The sequence below is a fragment of the Camelus dromedarius genome, chromosome 8 (genome assembly GCF_036321535.1).
Source record: "Camelus dromedarius isolate mCamDro1 chromosome 8, mCamDro1.pat, whole genome shotgun sequence".
In the NCBI taxonomy this organism is placed as follows: Eukaryota; Metazoa; Chordata; class Mammalia; order Artiodactyla; family Camelidae; genus Camelus; species Camelus dromedarius.
The window spans coordinates 2,539,463-2,560,681 of record NC_087443.1 but is presented as its reverse complement, the minus strand read 5'-3'; the positions used below and the strand labels follow the sequence as shown (position 1 = coordinate 2,560,681).

General features: G+C 49.5%; 1 protein-coding gene and 1 long non-coding RNA gene across 4 annotated transcripts in view; one reads left to right on the top strand and one right to left on the bottom strand.

Annotated features, from left to right (window-relative positions):
• Positions 1–21,219, top strand: part of EDARADD (EDAR associated via death domain) — a 66,252-nt gene that overhangs the window by 34,165 nt on the left and 10,868 nt on the right. For all 3 annotated transcript variants that reach the window (XM_064487837.1, XM_064487835.1, XM_064487836.1), the window contains exon 5: positions 19,672–19,717. In XM_064487837.1, the coding sequence (XP_064343907.1) occupies positions 19,672–19,717 (46 nt within the window). The remainder of the gene's footprint in view (positions 1–19,671; positions 19,718–21,219) is intronic.
• Positions 13,972–21,219, bottom strand: part of LOC135321778 (uncharacterized) — a 21,601-nt gene continuing 14,353 nt past the window's right edge. Inside the window, exons 3-4 of the long non-coding RNA XR_010381802.1 lie at positions 15,720–15,867; positions 13,972–14,522 (exon numbers count right to left, since the gene is read on the bottom strand). This is a non-coding gene — a long non-coding RNA (uncharacterized LOC135321778). The remainder of the gene's footprint in view (positions 14,523–15,719; positions 15,868–21,219) is intronic.

Sequence of the window (21,219 nt, the reverse complement as noted above, 5' to 3'; positions counted from 1 at the left end):
GTTCTGATATCAAACCTTAACGTATTGTTTTACTTGTCCTTCTCCAAAATGCACTTATTGCTTTCCGATTATAAAAGAGTGGTTTGTTATTTTAAACTTCAGATAGAACAAAAATGTACCAAAAGACTGAGAACTGCTTGTCACCCACTATTCACCTTTTGGGGTTCATCCTTCCAGAAGCTTCCTTGGGTCACCAAGTGCTTCAGTTACTTTTTGTACTGTCAGCTCATCTCTTTTCACTCACTCAGAGCTCACTAGCAAAAGTGCACAAGACCTCAACCTGCTAAGTTATATTTACAGCATTAAATGGCTCAAAAAGGATGTTTCGCCTCAAGACGGGCTGGTTCAGCCCTGCTCTCTCCCTAACAACAAGCTCATTTGTAACAGGACAAATTTGAAGCTTTGTTTAGTCTGGCTTAAAACATCAGTCAGTAATAAATCATTAATAGTGATATTCTTGGGTAATCAAATCACTTTTGAAGTAAAGCAAAGTTATACTAACTATAGTTGATAAAAACAAGCCATTTTAAGCCATTTGAACTGTAAACACAGTTCTCTTGAAAATTGTCCCTGGTGCTACTTTTAACTTTGACCTGGGGGTCTTCAGTCACCCCCTGTGACTATCATATTCTTATTCATTAGTCCTGATACTCAGCATTTTCCTTCGAATTATGATCTAATGATTGACTTCGACCCTGACTGAATTTGAACTCTTTTAACAAACCTAAAGTGTAAGTCTTTCCTTTCTTGCAGTGCTTAATTTGTTCAGTAAAGATTTGCTCCTCACATTTTTGGTGACATGATACAGACTCCTCTGAAGATACAAGACTGTTATATTGTTTGTTTAGTTTTAGGGATTTTCCAAAATCGTTTAAGATTAGGAACGGAATATGCGTTAGGACACTTTGGTGTTTTTTCTTATTTTAGTGTTACAGTTCTGGCTTTACCAAGTAAGATTATTCTCAAAGATGAAAAGAGTTAACAACTGAAAAAGTGGGGGATCCTATTTGAGACTTTTATTATCTTCTGTTTTAAAACAGGATGTCTTATATTCCTATAAAAAGTAACACTGCACCTAGCTACTTCAGTTGGCTATTTCTTTGCATCATCTATAGGATTTGTTCTAACTGTGAGATATCCAGAAAGATTCTTTGAAACCAACTTGGCAGTTAGAACAAAGAAAACTCACTAGGGAAGAAATGTTTAAAAAAAACAAACCCCACACTTCATTTTCTGTAGCTCAGACGTTAAAAGCAAGCTGAAAACACATTGTTCTGACTATGTAATATTTACCGTTTCAGTGATTTTTATTATTTAAAAACTAAAATCCACTTCTACTTAAGACTTTAGCTGCCTTTTTTGAATGATGCCAAGGAAAAACATTGTGGTATCCTGGTGTCAACAACTGAAGTCTGAAGTCTCAGAAAATTTCATAAAGAACCCTTTACTTTTGGCAATTTAAGATCAATACCCCCGTCTATCTGAGCTGTCGTCCTCCTAGAGTTTGTTACACCCGGTCCTTAGCGAGCGAATGCCCGGAGACTGGGTACTGTCGGGCACGAGACATGCAGCGGGGGCGGCGGGTGGAGACCAGACCCCAAGCAGAGCTTCCAGACTTGGTGGAGAAGCAGTGTGCCCAGCATTAGATTCTAGATGTGGATAGAATTCAGCTGTTAAGAATTGTTCATGGTTCTTTATGTTAAAGCAGACGTTGCACAGAATGTTCAAGTCAAACAATAAAATTTTAACCATTTTAACTTCACGCACACATATATGGCAAATCAGAGTAAAGCAAAATTTCTTCCAGTTTGCAGCCAAGAATCCATACCAAGTGGAGACTGAAGTAATAGGAAAAATAGTAAATATTAGGATGCCAAGTTGGAGTTAGAGATTATGAGGGAAATGACATTTTCCGCTGTTTATCTGTTTACTTGGTTTTACCAAACTATAGTTTTGTTTTTTTTTTAAGTTTTAAAAGCGACATTAAAATGTTGGTATGATGTGGTATGGTTAGTATGACTCTGATGTATGATGTTAGTGATGAGGGAAGCTGGTGCAGGGTATACAGGAGTGCTCTATGCTATTGTCGCAAGTTTTCTGTAAATCTAAAAGTATTGTGAAATACGTGTATGTTTAAAAACACGTATTTAGAATCTAGAAAAATGAAAAGACTCATTGAAAATTTCACCACTCTAATACAACTATTTTTGTCACTTCGATGTATTCACTTGTGCATTTTTATATGAATGATTATAAAACTTGTTTGCAGATAACTTTATATCTTGCTTTTGTTATGTAATATTATCTCATAAACATTTCGTCCAGTTCTCTGCACGGTCTCACCATCAGTCTGAATGGCTACATGATACTGTTGTCCCTGGTATTTATTGATGATAGAAACAGACACTAGGGTGTGTGTGGGGTGTGGTCACCCCCAGCAGAAGGAATGCTGTAAGCCAAGGCTCCGAGGAGAGCGAGTGACAGATACTGTGCCTGGAGCTGGAGCACTGGGAGATGTATGTGGTGAGGCTGGAAGACACGTTGGAGCCAGGGCCCCCGAACCTTGAACACCAGACACGTCGACAGGAGGTATTGGCGGTTTTAAGTGATGCTCCCGTGACTGCATCTGGGACCCTGGGGGACTGGAGAGAGAGGAGACTAGGATTTGAGCCTGTGCCTGGGAGGTGGTTGCTACTAACAGTATCAGGAGAGAATTCAGGAAGAAGGTAAGGTTTGCGTGTCGTGAGGATTGAGCTTTGTTCGTGGGTTGTAGGATTCGGGGTCTGTGAGATGTGTGACAGGAATTGCCTACTGGGGTTTGGTTTAGGATTCATGCCTCAGGTTACAGCTGGAGGGGAGGATGAGAGAGTCCTTGTCAGAGAGCAAAGAGGAGGACTGGGGATGGAGCCTTGAGGAGCACTTCCGTCTGGAGGCCAGAGGAGGCGCTCAAGGCAGACGCGGAGACGCCGGAGAAAAGGCTGTGTGTGGTCGAGGCATTCCTGTCAGGCATTGACCCAGTTTGTCGCTGAATGTGTGCTGACGACCGATCGATCGCTGTCTCTCCCAGCGACTGGACCTTGGCCCGCGAGGGCAGGGGCCGCCGTGTCTCCTTGCTCGTAAGTGTGTCCTCAATGCTTAGTGCACAGTAAGTCTCAGCAAATACGTGTGGAATAAAGAGAGAAAAAGGCAAGCGTTGGGCATTGCTTCAGATGCCAAGGATGGGGCTGCCAGCGTCGTCACCTGGCCCGGGGTGCGGTCTGCAGAGACACCATTAGATTTGTCCTGGCAGATGTTACCGGGGCCTTTCAGGAGGGAAATCCATCCTAGGGACAAAAACGTAATTGCCGAAGGCTTAAGGAGGTAGTGGGTGATAAGAAGGTCTCTGTGGTTCTGCCACATTCGTCAGGGTAGCAGGGAAGGTACGACCAGGCGGTGGTGTGACAGTGTTTCGTAAACTGGAAACACATTACGGGAGGACAGATAAGCAGCCACCCCGTCATCCATCCGTCTATCAAGTGCCTGAGCCAGGGGTTTATTACCACTTCTCCCGTAGGTGCTGGGGAAACTGAGGAACACTTAGAGCTTACAGTCAGACTGGGCGTTTCACAGTCTGTAGCAGGGAACGCTGAGTTGGGTGTTTAAGCTAAGAACCTCTGCCTTAGATCCTCATAAACATGAGAGGGAAAGGAGAGGGAGGAGTCACTGGTGGAGTTCATTCAGCAGGTAAGGAAGCTTCTCGGGACAAAGACTTGTTTCTCCCACCCAGAGACCTGTTAGCCCCTCTCTCCCCCAAGCCTTCTCTGCCGTGGGAGGGGCTTCCCTGGAGGGGGGTCTCCAGGGCAGGATGGAAGTCCCGGCTTGGTCCCCTCGGGCCCGGGGAATTTCCCCAAAGTTCCCATTTCCTGTGAAATGACAAGATAAAAACAGTTTTAGATAGGTGGGTTATCCTGGTGGTGGCCTGTCCAGCGGATGGGTGGGAAGAAAGACTGAGGCCCAGAGTCTCCCAGCTGCTCCCGCAGTCACCCTGCAGGGTCATCGCAGGGCCTGGGTGCCGCTCGTGGAAGAGGAGTTGGAGAAGGGTAGTGCAGTACAGAGAACTGTGTGCCCCCCCACCCCAGGGCTGCTGTGAGGACCTCCACACAGTCCACAAGACTGAGATCAGGGTGGGCTCCCCCTGAGGCCAGGAGGGTGGGGTCTGTTCCAGGCCTCCCTCCTTGGCTCATAGACCACCGTCTCCCCCCACCGCCCCGCCCATTGTCAACACATCGTCTTCCCTCCGTGCGTGCCCGTCTCTGGGTCCACAGTTCCCTTTCTTTAAGGACACCCGTCACGCTGGTTTAGGGCCCACCCAAGGGCCCGCATGTAATGTGCAAAGAGCCTGTCTCCAAATACAGTCACTCTCTGAGGTTGGGGCGGTGGCGGTTAGGACTCCAGGGTCTGTCTTTTGACTGACACCATTCAACCCCTAACAGTGCTTGAAAACAGAAGGAGGAAAAACAAGAACCAACTAGTAAGGACATATCTGGGGGAGAGATGTAAAGAATTCAGGGTCTGACAGGACTTGGGACTGAAGAAGAGGGAAGGGTTGGAGATCTGCTTCAGAGAGTCCCCGCTGGTGACCAGGTGCATGGCAGGGCCACTGTCACACAGCAAGAAAACAGCTTAGCTGGCCAGTGGAGGGGGGAAAAGTGAGTTCATCTTTTTTACACTCTTAAGATGTCACCAGGCACATCATAAAAGTGGTATGAGTGTGTAGCGAATAAATGACACTAACCACGAACAAATCTGTACAACATTTCTGCTGGTGATGGGGCGGCAGAGAAAGATGATGCAGGGGAGGCCGACCCCAGAGGGGCTGGGGGTTCCCATTTGTAATAAGGAATCTGTGTTCAGGTGACCAGAGCAAAGGATGGCTTTGTGGAAGGTGTTAAAGAAAGCAGCAGGAAGGGCTGCAGACGCGAGTGCCCAGGAATCGGCGCTTGTGCGAGGCCAGGTTCACGGCCTCGCTGGCTCCACCACCTCAGGGGCCCCGATGCGGCAGCCTGGTTTGCAGAGGACTCACTGGCGGGTTCCTCCCTCCGGAAGCCACAGACGGGCTGAGCGGCCGGTCATGCACATGGGCAGCTGGGCCCTCAGTTCCCAGGACTCTTTCCTGCAGGGCAGGGGTTGGCCCTGTTATTCGAGGGAAGGAGGATGGAGAGGCGTCAGCCCTCGCTGAGAAGAGAGGCAGGCGGGTGGGGAAGGAAGCAGAACGGGAGGACTGAGCTCTGAGCTTCCAGAACTGCAGGAGGGAGAGCCCAGCCTTCCCAAACCCCAAACACAGGAGTAGTTTCCAAAGGCCTCCTCGGTGACTCCGACCCACCCTACTCCCTCCCTGCAAATGACAGCATTGAGTAGGGGGCTGAAAGTGTCTGGCCGTGGGTTAAGTTCACCTACCGCACAGCAAGGTCAAAGTAGGAATAATTTTAGTTTATGTTAACGTGAATCTACAGTTCGAGTTACTGTGAGGTTGGCCACAAGTGACCCTCTTGTCCTGCATGCGCTGTATCCTCTCGCCACCCTACCCTTCTTGGCCACTTCTGGCTGATCCACGAGCCTGGGACATCACTTTGTACATAGAAAGGGCTTCAAACATGGGCCCTGGAAAGGGACCGGGGTCTTGCATTGCCGAGTGGCCGCTCTGTGATCTGGCACACTGTGCAGTAATGAGAACCCTGAAAGGCAGACTTTTAAAACGTAGAAGGACATACCGCTTAGTGTCCCACAGAAAACAGATTTATGTTTTCTTACAGAGTTATTAGTGCCCACCTATGATCTGCTCAGACCAATGGTTCTGGACCCCAGCTGCATGTTAGAATTACTTGCAGGATTTTTATAAAATGCATGCCTGGGTCCCATTCCCTGGAGAGTCTAGCTGAAGTGGTCTGGGGTAGGCTCCAAGCACGGATGTTCCTTAAGTGTCCCAGGACTTTGCTGTGCAGCCAGGGTGAAGAGGGCTGGGGCCAACCATGCGTCCCCAGGGTGGAGGAGTCCAGGCGTGTCAGCATCAGCACGAGCTCTTCGTGTGGCACAGACGCGGTCTGCTCCCGCCTGCCGCCACGTGTGGCCGGCCAGCTGAGGTGGCGTGGGGGCAGCCTGGGTGGGCCCTACCCTCCAGTGGTCCCTGCACTGTGGTCCGTGGTCCCAGCAGGCAGAAGAGGGCAGCCCGCTGCTGGTGAAGAGCGTGAGGTGGGGGGGCCTTTGACCCCCGAAGCCTGTCCTCCAACCCTTAGGCCCAGTAACCCAAGGAGCACACATTGGAAATGAGGATGTGATGGATTTGAGTCAGAGTTTAGGCTGTTTTAGATCTGTTCTTCACCCGCTCGTGTGTTTCTGATGCAGAGATTATGCTGACGCTCACGACCTTAGACGGGGAAGAGGCAGTGTCACTTGGTCCGTTTCTCACTTTACAGATGAGAATACAGAAGTCCAAAAAGACAGTTCTTCCTTTTCAGAGGCGATGAACGTATCACGTGCGGGCTGCTCTTCTCGGGCTGCCACAACAGAGAACCACAGACCGAGTGGCCTCAACGGGATTTATGGTCTCACAGACTGGGGGGCGGAAGTCCATGGTGAAGGTGTTCTCAGCGGTGGCTCCTTCCGAGAGCCCAGTGGGAGGAGGGTACAGCTCAGCGGTAGACTGCGTGCTTAGCACGCACAGGGTCCTGGGTTCAATCCCCAGCACCTCTATTAAAAATAAGTAAATAAACCTAATTACCTCCCAACCACCAAAAAAAACCCCAAAAACCCAAAACAACCTGAGGCTGTGAGGCAGAACCCGTCCCAGGCCTCTCCTGAGCTTCTGGCAGCTGGCCAGCCGCCTTCGGCCTTGCTCGGCTCGTAGGTGCATCACCCCGCTTTCTCACATCCCCCTCGGCCCCTCTGTGGCTTCCAGAGGGAGGAACCCTTTCACCCTCACACGTCATCCTCCCTGGGCCCTGGGTGGGTGTCTGTATCCACGTTTCCCAATGAGGATTGGGATTGGATTTCCCAGTCGTACCGAGGTTTGGACTCCAACATAGGCGTTCTGGAGGGGACACAATTCAGCCCGTAGCAGCATGTGACGATTCTGTGCTGCTCACACGGCAGCCTTCGTCTTGGAGTCTAGTGCTCAGCAGGCATTTAATAAGTGGGGTGGATGGGTGGATCCCTGACCCCCAGCATCCGGAGTATTGCGTGTGTGCTGGCAGTTAATCGGAGGCACAAGACATGCACCCTGATTGTTCACATTCTCCTCCGAGCAGAACGCCAGAGCTTTCCCGACTAGCCTCGAGTCTTGTGACGGGCTGTGCTTTGATGGTCTTTCCCTCTGTCCGTGTGGGTCACACATAGCTTCTCCCATGCCCTCTCCTGGGCTCTACTCCCCATCTGGGGTACAGCTGAGTTTGCTCATCCTTGGCCAGATCACACTGCCTTAGTTGTGATAAGCACAGATCATTTATTTAAAAAATGTTCAGTGTAACTGTGAGCTAGGAATAAAAAATTCTGTTAAATGATTACTTTTCCATAATAAAAGTCTTGTGCTTATTAAAAGAAGATGGGGGAAGTATTATTTCCTCTTTTTCCCTTTGCAACAGTGTAACTTTTTTTCTATAAGTACACGGTATAGACAGTATCATAAGCACTTTGTATAAGGAGTTAGTTTGATGTAATCAAAAGAAAAGTAATTACAGTTAACATTTTAAGGCCAAGTGTTGTTCCAAGTACTTACCTGTATGAACTCCTTTAATTTTCAAAATGACCTTATGTGGGATATGCTATTATTATGCCCATTTTATAGATGCACACTGAGGCACAGAGAGGTTAAGTCATTTGTTTAAGATCCCACAGCTGTTTGAATAGTAGAGCCAAGATTTGAACCACAAAGACAGTCTGACTCCAGAATCCGTGCTGTATCTGCTTCCTCCCTCTCGTGGTCTTTGGCAGGTCCCAAACTCCGGCACTTAGCTGTATCACTTTGAACGAGTTACCTAACCTCTCTGTCACTTTCTGCCTCCGTAAAATGGGTATAGTAATACAAGTCTCCTATCACACAGTAGGTGCTCAGTAAGTGTCTGGTTAGTATTATATTTAAATGAAGTGAACTCCATACAGTGCTCATATCTCTCAGCCAGCTCACAACCTTTCTCTTCACCTCCAACTCAGATGTGATCTGAAATGTTGAGCCCCAAAGAGGGGCAGGTGGACTTGGTTCTCCTCCCTGTCCCCCCCAGCAAGTGGGAATTCAACACTACAGTTTCCTGCTGTGGGCAGAGCGCTCCCAGCTGAGTATCCCCATCTGGCCCCAACAGCTGATCCCAGCCCCTTCTCCTCCAATGGTCCATTGTGCACCTCTTACCTTGGACAGGGTCCTTTCAAGATGGCGAGGGCTCTGGTCCACTCAGACCCACTGTCCCACCATCAGGGACAGCTCCAGCTGGCTTCTAGCTTCCTCATGCACACAAGTGGGGTCTCCCAGTGGCAGGAGGGTTGGGATGGTGAGGATCTGCAGATCAGTGGGCATCCAGCTGAGGAGTGAGAGGCTGTCTCCCCCTCCTGGCTAACACCCCCGACCAGTGATCTTGAAGCCCCCCTCACTTGGCTGTGGGGGTGAGGTGGAGACCTGCCCCTTCCTCCTTGTGGGCAGAGGAAGGAGAGCAGCCACAGCCCTCACCTCTTCCACTAAGGCCTTCAAAGAAACCTCTTCCTCTTCTGTAAGCTGAGGGTGGGGCTCGTACCGCCGTCCTTGGCCCTCTCAGCTGGTCCTGGGGGTTTACTTGGCACCTCTGCGTGGAATATGTGCGTACCCCTGTCCTCAGCTTGGGAGCCCAACCAAGACTCTCAGGACAGTGGGAAGACATCCCATTTCCTACCCTGCTAGGTTATATTCCATGCCACAGAGGTACTCGAGTTTCCTGACGTGGGATTTGAGGTCGTGTCAACTGTTGTAAGCACTGCTTGTAAGCACTGCTGTGTGAACGGCCGGGTGTCAGTACCCACCACGTAAAGCTGTATGTTTCCTTAGACTACACTTGCATCTCTGTGTACAGGCTGGTCCTCACAGGACACATGGCCGGTCTGTTTTTCCCCTAAGTAAGATATAAGGGCTCAAATGCAATTCCTGGTGACAAATGCCACCAAATTTTTTAAAAAAGAGTGTGATGTTTTATCTATTGAAAGCCTACCAACAGCTAATTGATTTCTTTGAAATGAAATAAGTCTTTCAAAAATAAAGTTCCACCTTATGTTACCCAGAGGAGAGGTGGGACAGAGGCATATGTAAACCACAGAACTGCAGGCATGCTGGTCCGGTGGTAGCGTCACACAAAGTGTCATGTGAGGCCAAGACACCGTGAGCCAGAAACCTGTCCTCGTGAGTAACTGATGCTAAAGCAGCCGCCCAAGAGGTGGTGATTAGTTTTGTATTTTGTTTATTCACCAAAGAAACAGTCTTTTATTTCCAAGGACACATATTTTGTACCTTAGGTGGACTCTCCCCTGTGCCCTCGGTCCCTCTCTGGTCCTGTCTGTCTTATGCCTTATCTCCTAAGCCTGGTGCCACCTACTGCTACTAATCCAGGGGGGAGGCTTGGTATGGCTAATCCTGACAATTCAGAAGTGGGTTTTGGGCCCGGACACCCATATTGACAACCTGGCATCTTCAGAGCTGAAGGGGGTGATGGGAGTCACGTTCGGCCCCCTTGTTTCACAGCGGGGACCAGAGACAGCTACTGAGTGGCTGAGTTGGGACCTGGGACCTTGGGCCTGTGTCACTTCCCCCATACACACCCCCCATGCCTAGTATTTCTGAGTTGGTAGCTGTCGGTGTTACCAGTTGCCGGTGGGCCTCTTGCCTTGCCGAAATCTAGGGAGACTTTAGGCTTTTCCACAGTTCTGAGTGCTGCCACTCTGGCAGACTAGCACGAGGGTAAAAGCTACTGGAACAAAATTGGAAAAGAAGGATGTGCTCTTTTCTTTAAATTAGGCTAAGAGGTAGTTGGCAGCACCCAATCCATCAGCCTCGTCGCCTTGGCGGAGCTACCGGCCCACCGACTGCCTGCAAAGCTGAAGCAATTACGTTCATTCTAATAACAGGGGATGGACCAACCGGCACTTGCTGGAGACGGTATCTGCTGTGACTCAGCCCAGCAGGCCCCTGCCTGCTCTTCTGGATACGCTGCAGTCCTTTCAAGCTCCAACAAGATCAGTCTGATAGATTGGTGAGCCCTTTAGTTTGTTCCCTAAGGGAAAATCAGATCATTCTACTTTTCGGAAATACTTGGTTCCTCACTTCACCCCTGATGTGAAATTTAGAGATGAGGAACCAGATAACACTAGAGAACTTTCCCCAGAACTTACACTTGGCATTTTTAATTCTGGTGAGAGGGACTCCCTTTCGCCTTGAAATCTCTATCTCCCAGGCCAAACAGACTGCACTTTCTTGAAACCGGCCACCAGAGGGTTGGTTCTCGAGACAGAGCTGTCTGGGCATTTAGAGGAGGCAGAAGGAACTTTGAGGGGTTGGTTCTGCTAGAATGGAAATCACCTGTTCGATTCTGTGAATTTAAGCATCCAGTCTCCCTTGCCTGGCACCCCTCGCTCTCCCTGTTCCCTCTGCTCTTCATTTATCTGCCTTCCCACCCATCTGCGGGGTTGACTCCCTCTCCTCTAACGTGGGATGGAGGGTGCAGCGCTAGAACAGACGCACTGACCGTCGGAAAGGGGAAAACACGTGAGTGATACCAGGTGAGCTTGATGAGGGTCTTTAAAGCCACAAGGGTGGGGGGTGGGCACAGCTCAGGGGTGGAGCCTGCGCCTAGCATGCACGCGGCCCCGGGTTCAATCTCCAGTGCCTCCATCAAATAAATAAACCTAATTACCCCCCCAAAAAAGTTAGCAAAAAATTAGGGGGTAGGGTGTATCTCAGTGGTAGAGCACGTGCTTAGCATGCAGAAGGTCCTGGGCTCAAACCCCAGCACCTCAATTTAAAAATAGATAAATAAATAAATAACTAAATCTACCTAATTACCTCCCCCTCCAAATAAAAAACACCACACGCACCATAAAAACCCTTAAAAAAGCCGTGGATCTTTTCTTTCTGTCTTGATACCCTGGACAGTTTTGCCTAAAATAGAGAATGATCTGATACTGTGTCCCGTTTGGTACTTAACTTCCTCAAGCTGTGTCGCCTCGCCGTGTCTAGGGGGCACGTATTTATCCTGGACCGTGATCTTCCAGTGACCTGCCCGCCTCCTCGCCGAGCTCTGCCGTCCGTGGGAAGCATCACATCTCGTGGTGCTTTATCCCTGGGATGAACCCCCCAAGTCCCTGACCCCACCTGGTCTCCCCTCTCTTCCCCCCACTCACTCCCTCTGCCCGTAGGCTCAGCTGCTGACAGCCTCCACTCGTCAGGCACATCAGTGATGCTCTTGCTGCTTGTGGGTGGAGCCTGCATGGCGCAGCCCCAGGTCTGGGTGAACCAGGGCCACCGGCTTGCTGTGCTTTGGGGTTGCTGGAGAAAATAAATTCAAGGTGAACTGTGTTCCCACTACCAATTCATGCCACCCAACCACAGTCATCCTCTCAGGGCCTCGAACACTTTTTTCTATGATGAACTTCCCGGAAATGAAATTTTAAAATGGAAATCATAGTAGTCTAATTTGATATAGTCCATTAATGTCTGTCTTTGACTTATTTCTCCTTTGGGACCAAGTCAGAATGAAATATTAGTGGTAGGGCATGCACAAGCCACAGGGCAAAAAACACCTGCTTCCTGGCACTTGGCAGTCATTTCCCTGAGAACAGCATGCAGAGAAGCTTGTTTACCAATCATTAAATTGTACAGTCCTTTACTTTACCTGCTCTGATCGACTTGGCGGCCTCTAGTCACATTCTCGTCCAGTGTTCTGTGCACTGTGACGCCTCTGACTTTCACCAGTGGGTTCGAATTCCACTTAAACGTCCGGCTGTTGCGGGTTTCAGGGAGCAGCCACCCTCATGCATGGTCAGGAGTGCAAATCGATGCACCTTTTCAGAGAATTATTTGGCACCATCTATGACTCGTTGATCCAGCCATCCCGCTTGAAGGACTTGGCACCACAGATGGCGTAGCAGAGTGCGTTTGGAATCGGGAGTCACCAGTGACTCACACGCGCATGGGTACGGAGCGGGTGAGTGAACCTTGGCACCTTGACTCAGTGTGATAGTATTCGGCCACTAGAAAGAGGAGAGACCATTGACCTTAGCAGATATCCATAACATAGCATTAAACCAATAAGTCAGGTGAAATGGTTTTTGGCTAAACAGCATGTCTGTGTAGGTTGTGAGTGTGGCTCTGGCTAAGAAATGAGGAGGGATGTGCTGAGGTCATCACCAGTGACCTCTGGGGAGGGAGCTGGCATGAGAGAATGGCAGAAAAAGATTTTCACATTCCTTGTTGCTTTAAAAAAAAAAAGTGTGATTTTGAAAACTTGTCTTTTTTGTGTGTATTTTTTTAATTAAAAGAAAAGTGATGGAATAAATCATCCAGACATTTAGGTGGTGCTCAGGCTCAGTAGACTTTCGGCCCTTGAAGCCACGTGGTCTTCCTTCAGCTCTCGCAGGAAAATCAAAGGCTGACGTGGGGGGCTCATGAATGCACTGCCTCATTGCGAAGCCTTTGATCAGTCTGTGCCCCAGCCTTACTGGTACCCGACAGCCCAGGGTCTGTGAGTGAAAGGTCTGGAAAACCTCGCTGGCTCTCAGAAACGTCCGTATGCTCGTGGTCTGCTTGTGTCTGCTCACGCAGACCGTAATCTCCCGTAAGATGCTTTGTGGTATTTCTGGACGATAGTCAGCTATGCTTCATCCGCAAAGGAAAATCCCCTCCCTGTTTCATCTCTGAAACCCTAGCCGAGGTCACTTCACCCCCACCAGCGCTCCCTGCCTCCAAGTCGCAGGAACAGCCATGCCGTCTTTGACCTTCACTTCAACTCCAGAAGTAGCAGATCTTCCTTGTAATCGGATAGAAAACGCGTTGAGGAGAAGAATTAAATGTACACAAACCCACGGGTTTGCTGTTACTCTCACAAAGCACCACAGCACTCGTTTCAGATTTCCGCGCTGCCGTACTTAGTTCTTTCATCCTCTGAACCTGCCCGCGTCTCCGAGGTCTCACGGGAGCCCTTGCCCACTCTGAGCCCCGTGGCACTCTGTCTCCGCCTTTCAACACGTTATCCCTTGTGGCATCGATACTTCTGTACGTGTCTCTGTTTCGTTACTGGATCGTGACCTTGTCTGTCCCCGTCATCTCCGACACTGCGTAGGTGCTGGGTGAAGGCATCCTGAGGCAAACACACTTCTAAATGCCAGTTTCTGGAGTAACAGGCAGACCTTATTTGAGTGCTCTTTGCTTTACTGTGCTTTGCAGATATCGCATCTTTTACAAACTGAAGGTTGGGGCCACCCTGTGTCCGTAAGTCTGTCGACACTGTTTTTCCAGTAGCGCTGCTCACTTTGTGTCTCTGGGTCACATTTTGTAATTCTCACGATATTTCAGATCTTTTCATTATTATTGTATGCGTTATGGTGATCTTGGGCAGTGATCGTTGGTGTTACTACTGCAAAAAGATATGACTCACTGAAGGCTCAGACGATGGTTAGCTTTTTTTAGCAATAAAGTAGAAGTTAAGATATGTAGATTGCTTTTTAGAGAGGATGCAATTGCACACTTAATAGACTACAGGATAGTGTAAACGTAACTTTTATATGCACTGGGAAACCACAAAATTCATGCGACTTGCTTTACAGTGATGTTCGATTTATTGTGGAAATGAATCCATAACGTCTCCAAGCTATGCCTGTGTATTTTCAAATAGATATGTCCATTTATATATATACGTTATCCTTCAATAAAAAGTAAAAATAAATGTAAATAGTTGCTACAGTAATAGCAATTAATTTGCAGGAAAAGAACTGAGTATAAACTGCTCTAGAAAAACCCAACAGGAGACTCATGGTCTAATCCTGATGTTCAGAAGTAGATAATCAGAAATTTTTTTTAAAAAGTGGGTAATCAGTAAATGTATTCAGAAGACTTACACAGGTGCCGCGTCTGTCCTGGGAATTCATAGCACTGAAAGGGGCCAGAGTTTCCCTGGCCATTTGATGGGAGGAAATTCGGAACAGGCTAAATCTGTGCTGTAGAAGCCCTGCTACCTCTGCATACTCAGGCATTTAAAAGCACATTTTTAAAGCCATTTACGGAAATATTTTTCGTAAAGCAGTGACATCAGCACTGGCCGTTCTCCCAAAGAAGCTGGTTAAGTCATCCGACTGAACTGGCACCTCAAGTGTGTGCGTCCTTTGCAGGGGTGGCATTTCTTCCTGGGCTCCTTGCCTGTGGTGTGGGTCGCTGCCGCCATGTTGGCCGTGGTGACCTTGGTCTCGTGCTGGTTTCCAGCCAGGCTTAGGCTGTAATCCGGGCTGATCAGCCTGCTGAGTGCTTTCCCACTCAGTTATCCCTGCTGAGTTTGCAAAATTATAAAGTTAGCCAACCATAGACATGTACACATGGACTGGACAGTCCAGAAGGGCGTGTTTCAGAACACTGGCACCTAGCCCCTAGGTGCTGGCCGGTACCCTCCCCATCAATCTGTCGGCATCTCTGGTCCATCAGCCCCTCCCTCTGCGTGGACCGCACGTGGGGCACATGCCCATCTCGGAGCTGAGAGCTTGCCCCGGGTGTCCTCTTGGCCCCAGGGTTGCTGCTGCTGGGAGCCTGAGGTGAAATCAGCACGAGTAACTCTCCAGAGGTGACCTTTGTTCTGCACCTGGTTCTGTCAGCTGCCTGAGCAGAAATGGGACCTGACTCCCAGTGTATAAACTAACCAGAGTGCAACATCAGTGTCACCTAGCCAACTTTCTTTCTCCTCGAAGAATTCTTGGCACCAGTTAACACATTTGCCCAAACAGAAGGTAATTTCCCCATATTCACAACAGGAAAGTTTTACAAAATGGGGGTTTTCTCTAGCCTACTTGAACATATAAAACTGTGGTGTTCAACTTTGCGGTACCTTCAGATTTCCTAAGGAAATTTAAAAAATTTTGTGTGGTAAAATACACATATAATATTTCCCATCATGACGATTTTTAAGTATCTGGTTCGGAGGCATTAAGGACATTCATATTGTTATGCAAACCATCCCCACCATCCACCTCCAGAACTTTTCATCTTCCCAAACTGAAACCTATACCCGTGAAACACTAACTCCCTATTCTCCCTCACCCCACCCCTGGAAGCATTGTTTTACTTTCTGGCTCTTTGAATTTGACTCCTCTAAGTGACTCACGTGAATGGAATCATACAGTGTTTGTCCTCCTGGGTCTGGCTTCTTCCACTTGGCATAAGGTCCTAAAGGTTCCTCCCTGTTGTGACCTGTGTCACGGTTTCCTTTCTTGTGAAGGCTGTATAGTGTTCCACACTGTTAATCCACCCATCTGCTGATGGATATGTAGGTTGGTCTCATCTTTTTTCTTATCTAGACCTTTCCCTCTCGGCATCCAGACCCAGCAGTACCCAGAAACTCCTCTCTTCCACAAGACCAACACATGACACTTGAACTTCACTCAGAATTAAAACAGGTGCCCTGACCAGAAATCTGCGGTGTTTCATCGTTTGCACGTGGTGGTTCTCAGGCACCTGGGGGAGGAAATGAGCTCACCCGGTAAAGCATCATCTGCCTGGAACACAGCATGCACTCAGTGGGAGTCAGCCACCTGCAGTCTGGAAGGAAGGAGGGAGCTGGTTTTGGAAGTTGTCTTAGGAAAGGGGAGACTCGAATGTGCTTCAAGGCCCTGGGGTAGAATTCCCTGGAGGGGAAGACACAGATGTGTGAAGGGAAGGATGGAGGGGGGTCAGCTTAAGTCCCTGTTTCATTTCCCCTGCCACCCTGGGTTGCTCACAGCTCAGGCCACTGCTGCTCTGACCCACGACTCTGTCCTCTGTGTTCCTGGATCAGCTTTAATGGAGCAGCGAGTGCCCAAGCCCATGCGTTCCCTCGGGCCCGGATCCAATGTCCTAGGGACACCACAGGGCTGGGCCTCTGTCCCCTGGTCCCAGCTCCCCAGCCCCCTGAATTCTTGTCCCCAGAGCTGCATTTATATTGGGTTCCCACCACCAGGCTCCCTCCTGAGGATTATGGGTACCGGCCCTGGGTGTCACCAAGCATCATCTGCCCACACTCCCTAAGGATGTGTTCCACCCCTGATATCCAGGCAGAGCCCCCAGCCTCCTCTTGGAAATTCCCACCAGCTGTTTCCAGAACCGTCGTAGCTTTTGCCGCATCCCCCGTGTCCTGTGTCTTGTCTGTGAGCTGGACCACTGCCCCCCTGCCCATCTCAGGCCACTCCTCTGGGCTGATCTGGTCCTGGAGGCAAGTCCCCTGTTGCACTGAGAGGCCACCTTGCAGTGATTCTGAGTTCAGTTAAACTGAATCAAGGTTTTGTGAACACAGCACCTGAGCGCAGTGCTAGTGATACACAGGCAACTAAGACTCGGCCCCACCCTTCACAGGAAGTGCCGTTAAAAACATCCGCGTAGGACCTAGTTCCAGTATAAAGGACAGGCCTTGAAGGTGGAAGGACACCATCTCTCTGGAGACGGCAGCGAAGGAGAAGGGTAGGGCACAGAATGGCGGCCCATCCCGGGGCCAGGGGACTCAGAGCCCGTGCTCTCTTCAGGTCTTCTCCCTCCCCGCTCTCCCCCGACCCCGTCCCACAGAGATTCGGGGTTACCTAGTTCAGACGTGGGTTAACCACTCTGGGGCTCTGCGGTCAAGGCCTTCTGCCTCGCAGACTAGAGTCCAGCACAGAAGGGAGATCCTTCAAACCTCTGCACCCCGGGTAACAAGCAACCTGGGGGTGGCAGGGGCAGAATGCCGTGGGGACAGCCAGGGCACAGAACCCAGACTGGGAGCTTGGAGAAGCGTCCCAGGGCAGGTGATGTCTAAGGCGAGGCCGCAAAGACAGGAGACGGTGAAGCAGATGGAAGGGCTGGGGGAAGGGAGCCTTCGTATGTCCCCACTGCCCACCGGGCACCAGCTGGCGTCAGCCTACAGCTCTGCTTTCGGAAGTCACTCCTGTCCCCACCAGACCTCGTCTTCACGTGGCCCCCGGAGCCCTGACCTTGTCTCCCATCCTCTCGGACCTCCCTTCCCTGCTTTCCTTTCTCGTCCTCTCCCTTGCACCACGATGAGATGTTGGCGCTCCTCGGGGTGGTGACCTCACCGCCCGTCTCTTCTCCCGTGGTCACGTCACCATCCACGTTCCCCGAGGACCAGGGCATGTCTTCAGCTCCCCCCAACCCCAGGTCTCGTCGCCTCATCCATCACGTCTTCAGAACGTGCTCTTGGTCACACCTCCTCTCCCTCGTGCCCTGCTGGCTGCATCCTGCTGTGGCTCCAGCTCGGCCCCTTTCTCTCCCCGGGTTTTGGGGGTCTCTCATCGTTGCTGTTGAGTCAGTCATGCTACCCCCCCGCCCCTGCCCCACTCCCTGGTCACCTGGCCGCCAGGCTCTCCCTTCACTCACGTGTGCCCGCACCCCACAGTTGGCTCCGAGGATGCCCTGCTGCTGGCCACAGCCCCTCCGCTACTCCCGTCGCCTGGGGCAGGCCTTCAGGCCTCAGTCCGTTTTCCCCTCTCCTCCCTCTATTACCCCCTCGTGGCCTTTGCTCAGACAGAAGGCCCTGCAGGGGCGCCGGGCGTCTCCACTTCCTTTTGGGCTCGCGTGGACCTCTAGCTAAATGCCCTTTCCTCCCCAGTCCCCACTCCCCCAGCCCCCACCAAGGCTCACCTCAGACATCTCTGATTCGAAGGAAGCCCCTCTGGGTCTTTCTGTTGGAGAAAGGCCCTCCCCTCTGACTGTGTACACCTCCCCGTCAGAACTCACCACCTTCTGCCTTGTATTTTAGTTACCGTCCGTTTCCCCAGCGCAGCTGAGGGCAGGCCCTGAGGTCGGGGTTCAGGGCCTCCTATTTCTGTCGGTGGGGTCCCCCCGTGGGAGCTTGTGCACATTAGCTACTCAGTAAAGAGGTGCTGAATGAAGACCTGAATGAGGTTTCCACAAGCCCCTAAAAACCACAGAGTAAGTCTTTTCTGACTTCACTCTTAGAAAACTGACCTTAAAAGTAGGATAACGTGATAATTAGAGCAAGAACAGAGGCCGTGGGGCTAGACTGGGGCTAGACTCTGTCCTCATCGACCTTCACAGGTAACTGAGTCGTCTCAGCTGCAGCCTGGGAATAGTTCTGGGCAGACACTGGTTTTGGTAAAACTTTCTCCAGATTCTGAGAAGTCAAGTCAGATGTGCCGTGTCACACCGTCCTCACTTCAAGGAAAGTTCACGTCTTAGCGGGACCTCATTAGTACCACGAAATCAGCTTTCAGCATTTGTGTCTGTCCACACCGCCTGAAGGGCCTGTTTCTGCTTCCTCGGCGCGAGTTTCCAGTTCGGCGGGCAGAACCAGCGGCGTGCTGACGGCAGAGCAAGCCTGCAGGCCCTGCCGGGCCCCGCAGATGTGAAAAGGCAGGCCCCCTGAAAAGGCAGGCCCCCGCAGGTCTGCTGAACGGGGAGCAGCGGCCCTAAGGGTGCAGAGCTCCTGGGTTTCGCCTTGCAAATTAAAAAGTTGCAAAGAGAGGACTTTTTGTTCTTTCAGAGACGTCCTAGAACTCTTACAAACTGGTGACCAGGTTGCTTTTTGTTCAAATAAGGACAGTGGGGGGAGGGGTGGGACTCAAACAAAAGCAATATTTAGTTGGGGAAATCTAGCTGCTAAGACATAGGAAGGATTCTTGCGTGGAAAAGAAAATTAGGCTCTTACTTAGATGTCTACACGCTGCCCAGACGTGGAAACCGATGAGCTTGGTGTGAGAACGGCTTCTTAGGAGATTAAGGGGAAAAGTCTGTTTAAAATGTTTGATACCAGGGAGTTAGCACACCTCTAAGGGTGAAAATCCCAGAAGCCTGAGAGTGTGGAGCTTCATAGAAATAATCCATCAGTCACCTCAGTGTACAAGTGAGTACTCAGAGGTACTCAGAGACCAGCGCTGCCAAGTGAGGTGCCTGGAGCCTCAAGGAGCCTCGATCAGACGGGCTTCAGAAAAACAATTACCTTGCAAGAGAATCGGTCGTGCTGTTTTTTTAACAATTTGTCTTCGCTGCTCTGTAACATGTACTTGAAAAGCATAACAGATACAAGAAAGAATTGTAACCTGAACTAACAAACAAGCCCAACAAAAAGCAGAAAGAGAATAAAATAAGGAAAATGGTCCAGAATATGAAATTTAAAAGGCAGGAGCATCGCATACTGTTGGGTGCACGTGGACACTTTTTACAAAACTACAGGCACAGTCATTCGTTTAACGAACATTTGAGTGTCTCCTGTGTCCCGGGCACCATTCTGGCCACCGAGGACCCCGCACAAGGAGCAAGTAGACAAGGGCCCTGCCCTCCGGGAACTTCTGTTCTAGGGACACACACATCATTCACCACCCATTAAAATACCGCTGTTAAGATCCATCACCCCCTCCCTCCCAGGTTTTGGTGGAAATTTAACTGAATTGGAAAATTGATCATACCTGAATGATTTTTAATGAAGATTGCTTTTTGTTTTTTAGGGAGAAGAAAATGGCTTTGCAGACAGTACCGGAGATCCCCTTTCAGGTAAATGATTGACTCTAAAGACATCTGGGCTCAGTGATGGCGAGCGTGGCTGAATTAAAGATCATTTGAGGGGATGTTTATCATTAACTTTTAAAATGTCTGACAGACTCAAGAAACTTTCCAACCACCTGCCATGGGGAGCTGCAAAGAAATCTTACAGGATTTCACAAAAGCCTTCAAAGAGTGTCTTCTCTGTGTGGACCCTACTTTGCTTGTGCGGGCACGGCCCTCAGGTAGCCAGAGGGGCCGCTGCTCACAGTAGGCTGTGTGCTCTTTCCCGCTGTTTTCTGCTTTTAATGTGTTTAACCAAGGAAACGTTTCAAGTTTCTCTCTCCCACCCCGTCCTCCACCGCCTTATTTTCTCCATCTTTTTTTTTTTCTTCATTGTAAGACAGATACTTTAGAAATTAAATTTCTCATTAATTACTCATGGGGGAAATATGGAGTTAGCATTAAGATAAGCTACCAAAATAATAATTAGGGAAAAAGAAAAATGTCACCAACTTTTTTTTATATCTTTTAAAACACATATTGAATGACCCGAATCATCACAGGTTGGTTTTTTTTTTTTTTTTTAACTTTATTTTGAAATTTTGGGGGGGAGGTGGGTAATCAGGTATTTATTTATTTATCCATGGAGGGGACTGGGGATTGAACCCAGGCCCTCATGCATGCTAAGCATGTGCTCTGCCACTGAGCTGTCCCCTCCCCCACTGTTTCTTTCTTTTTTAAGAAAGGATGGGGGACTCATAAAACCCTTAGGATCATCTGTCATCAGTCCCAGACTGTGTGCCCAGGGAACCACGCTGAAAATCAGAACATGCAGTGAATAATCAGCTTTTTTTTTTTTTTTTAAACCTTAGGAACATGTTAGCAGCAGTTTTCTCTCTGGGTGGTGAGATTTTTAGGTGATTTTTTTTTTTTTTCATTCAGCAGATTTTTATTTGTTAAAGGCCTAGTCTGTGCCAGGCTTTCTAAGGAAGCCATGGGGCAAAAGTATGGCTGTGGAAGACAGAAATTGGGATTCTGGTTCTGTTTCAGCCACTACCCTGCTGTACTTAGAGAAATCAAGGGAGAGACTGGGCCAGGAGAACTTCTGGTGGAGCCTTCCCACCGGGTTTCCTGGGACGGCATGCTGCCCGGGTCCCATCCAGACACCTGTTGGCACCCACTTTATCTGGACCACAGTCCACCCCTACTAGGCTGGGGCCACTGCCTAACAGTCATCCCTCTCCACAGATGCTGCAGGGGACACCAGCTCAGATGAGACGCAAACAGCTGGGTGAGGTGGAGGCCGGGAAGCATGTTTACACACAGCAGCAGCAATTTTGATTACCTTGTCTCTATCTTGTGTTTTAAAAATTCTGTAACATGAGCAGGTATCAGAAAAATCTACCCCTCAAAACTTTAATCTGCGTACACAAGTGTGTATATAACAAATGAGCAGATACAGGCAAATACATACAATGCATGGTGAAGCAGCCAACGCAGCGCTCGACTGT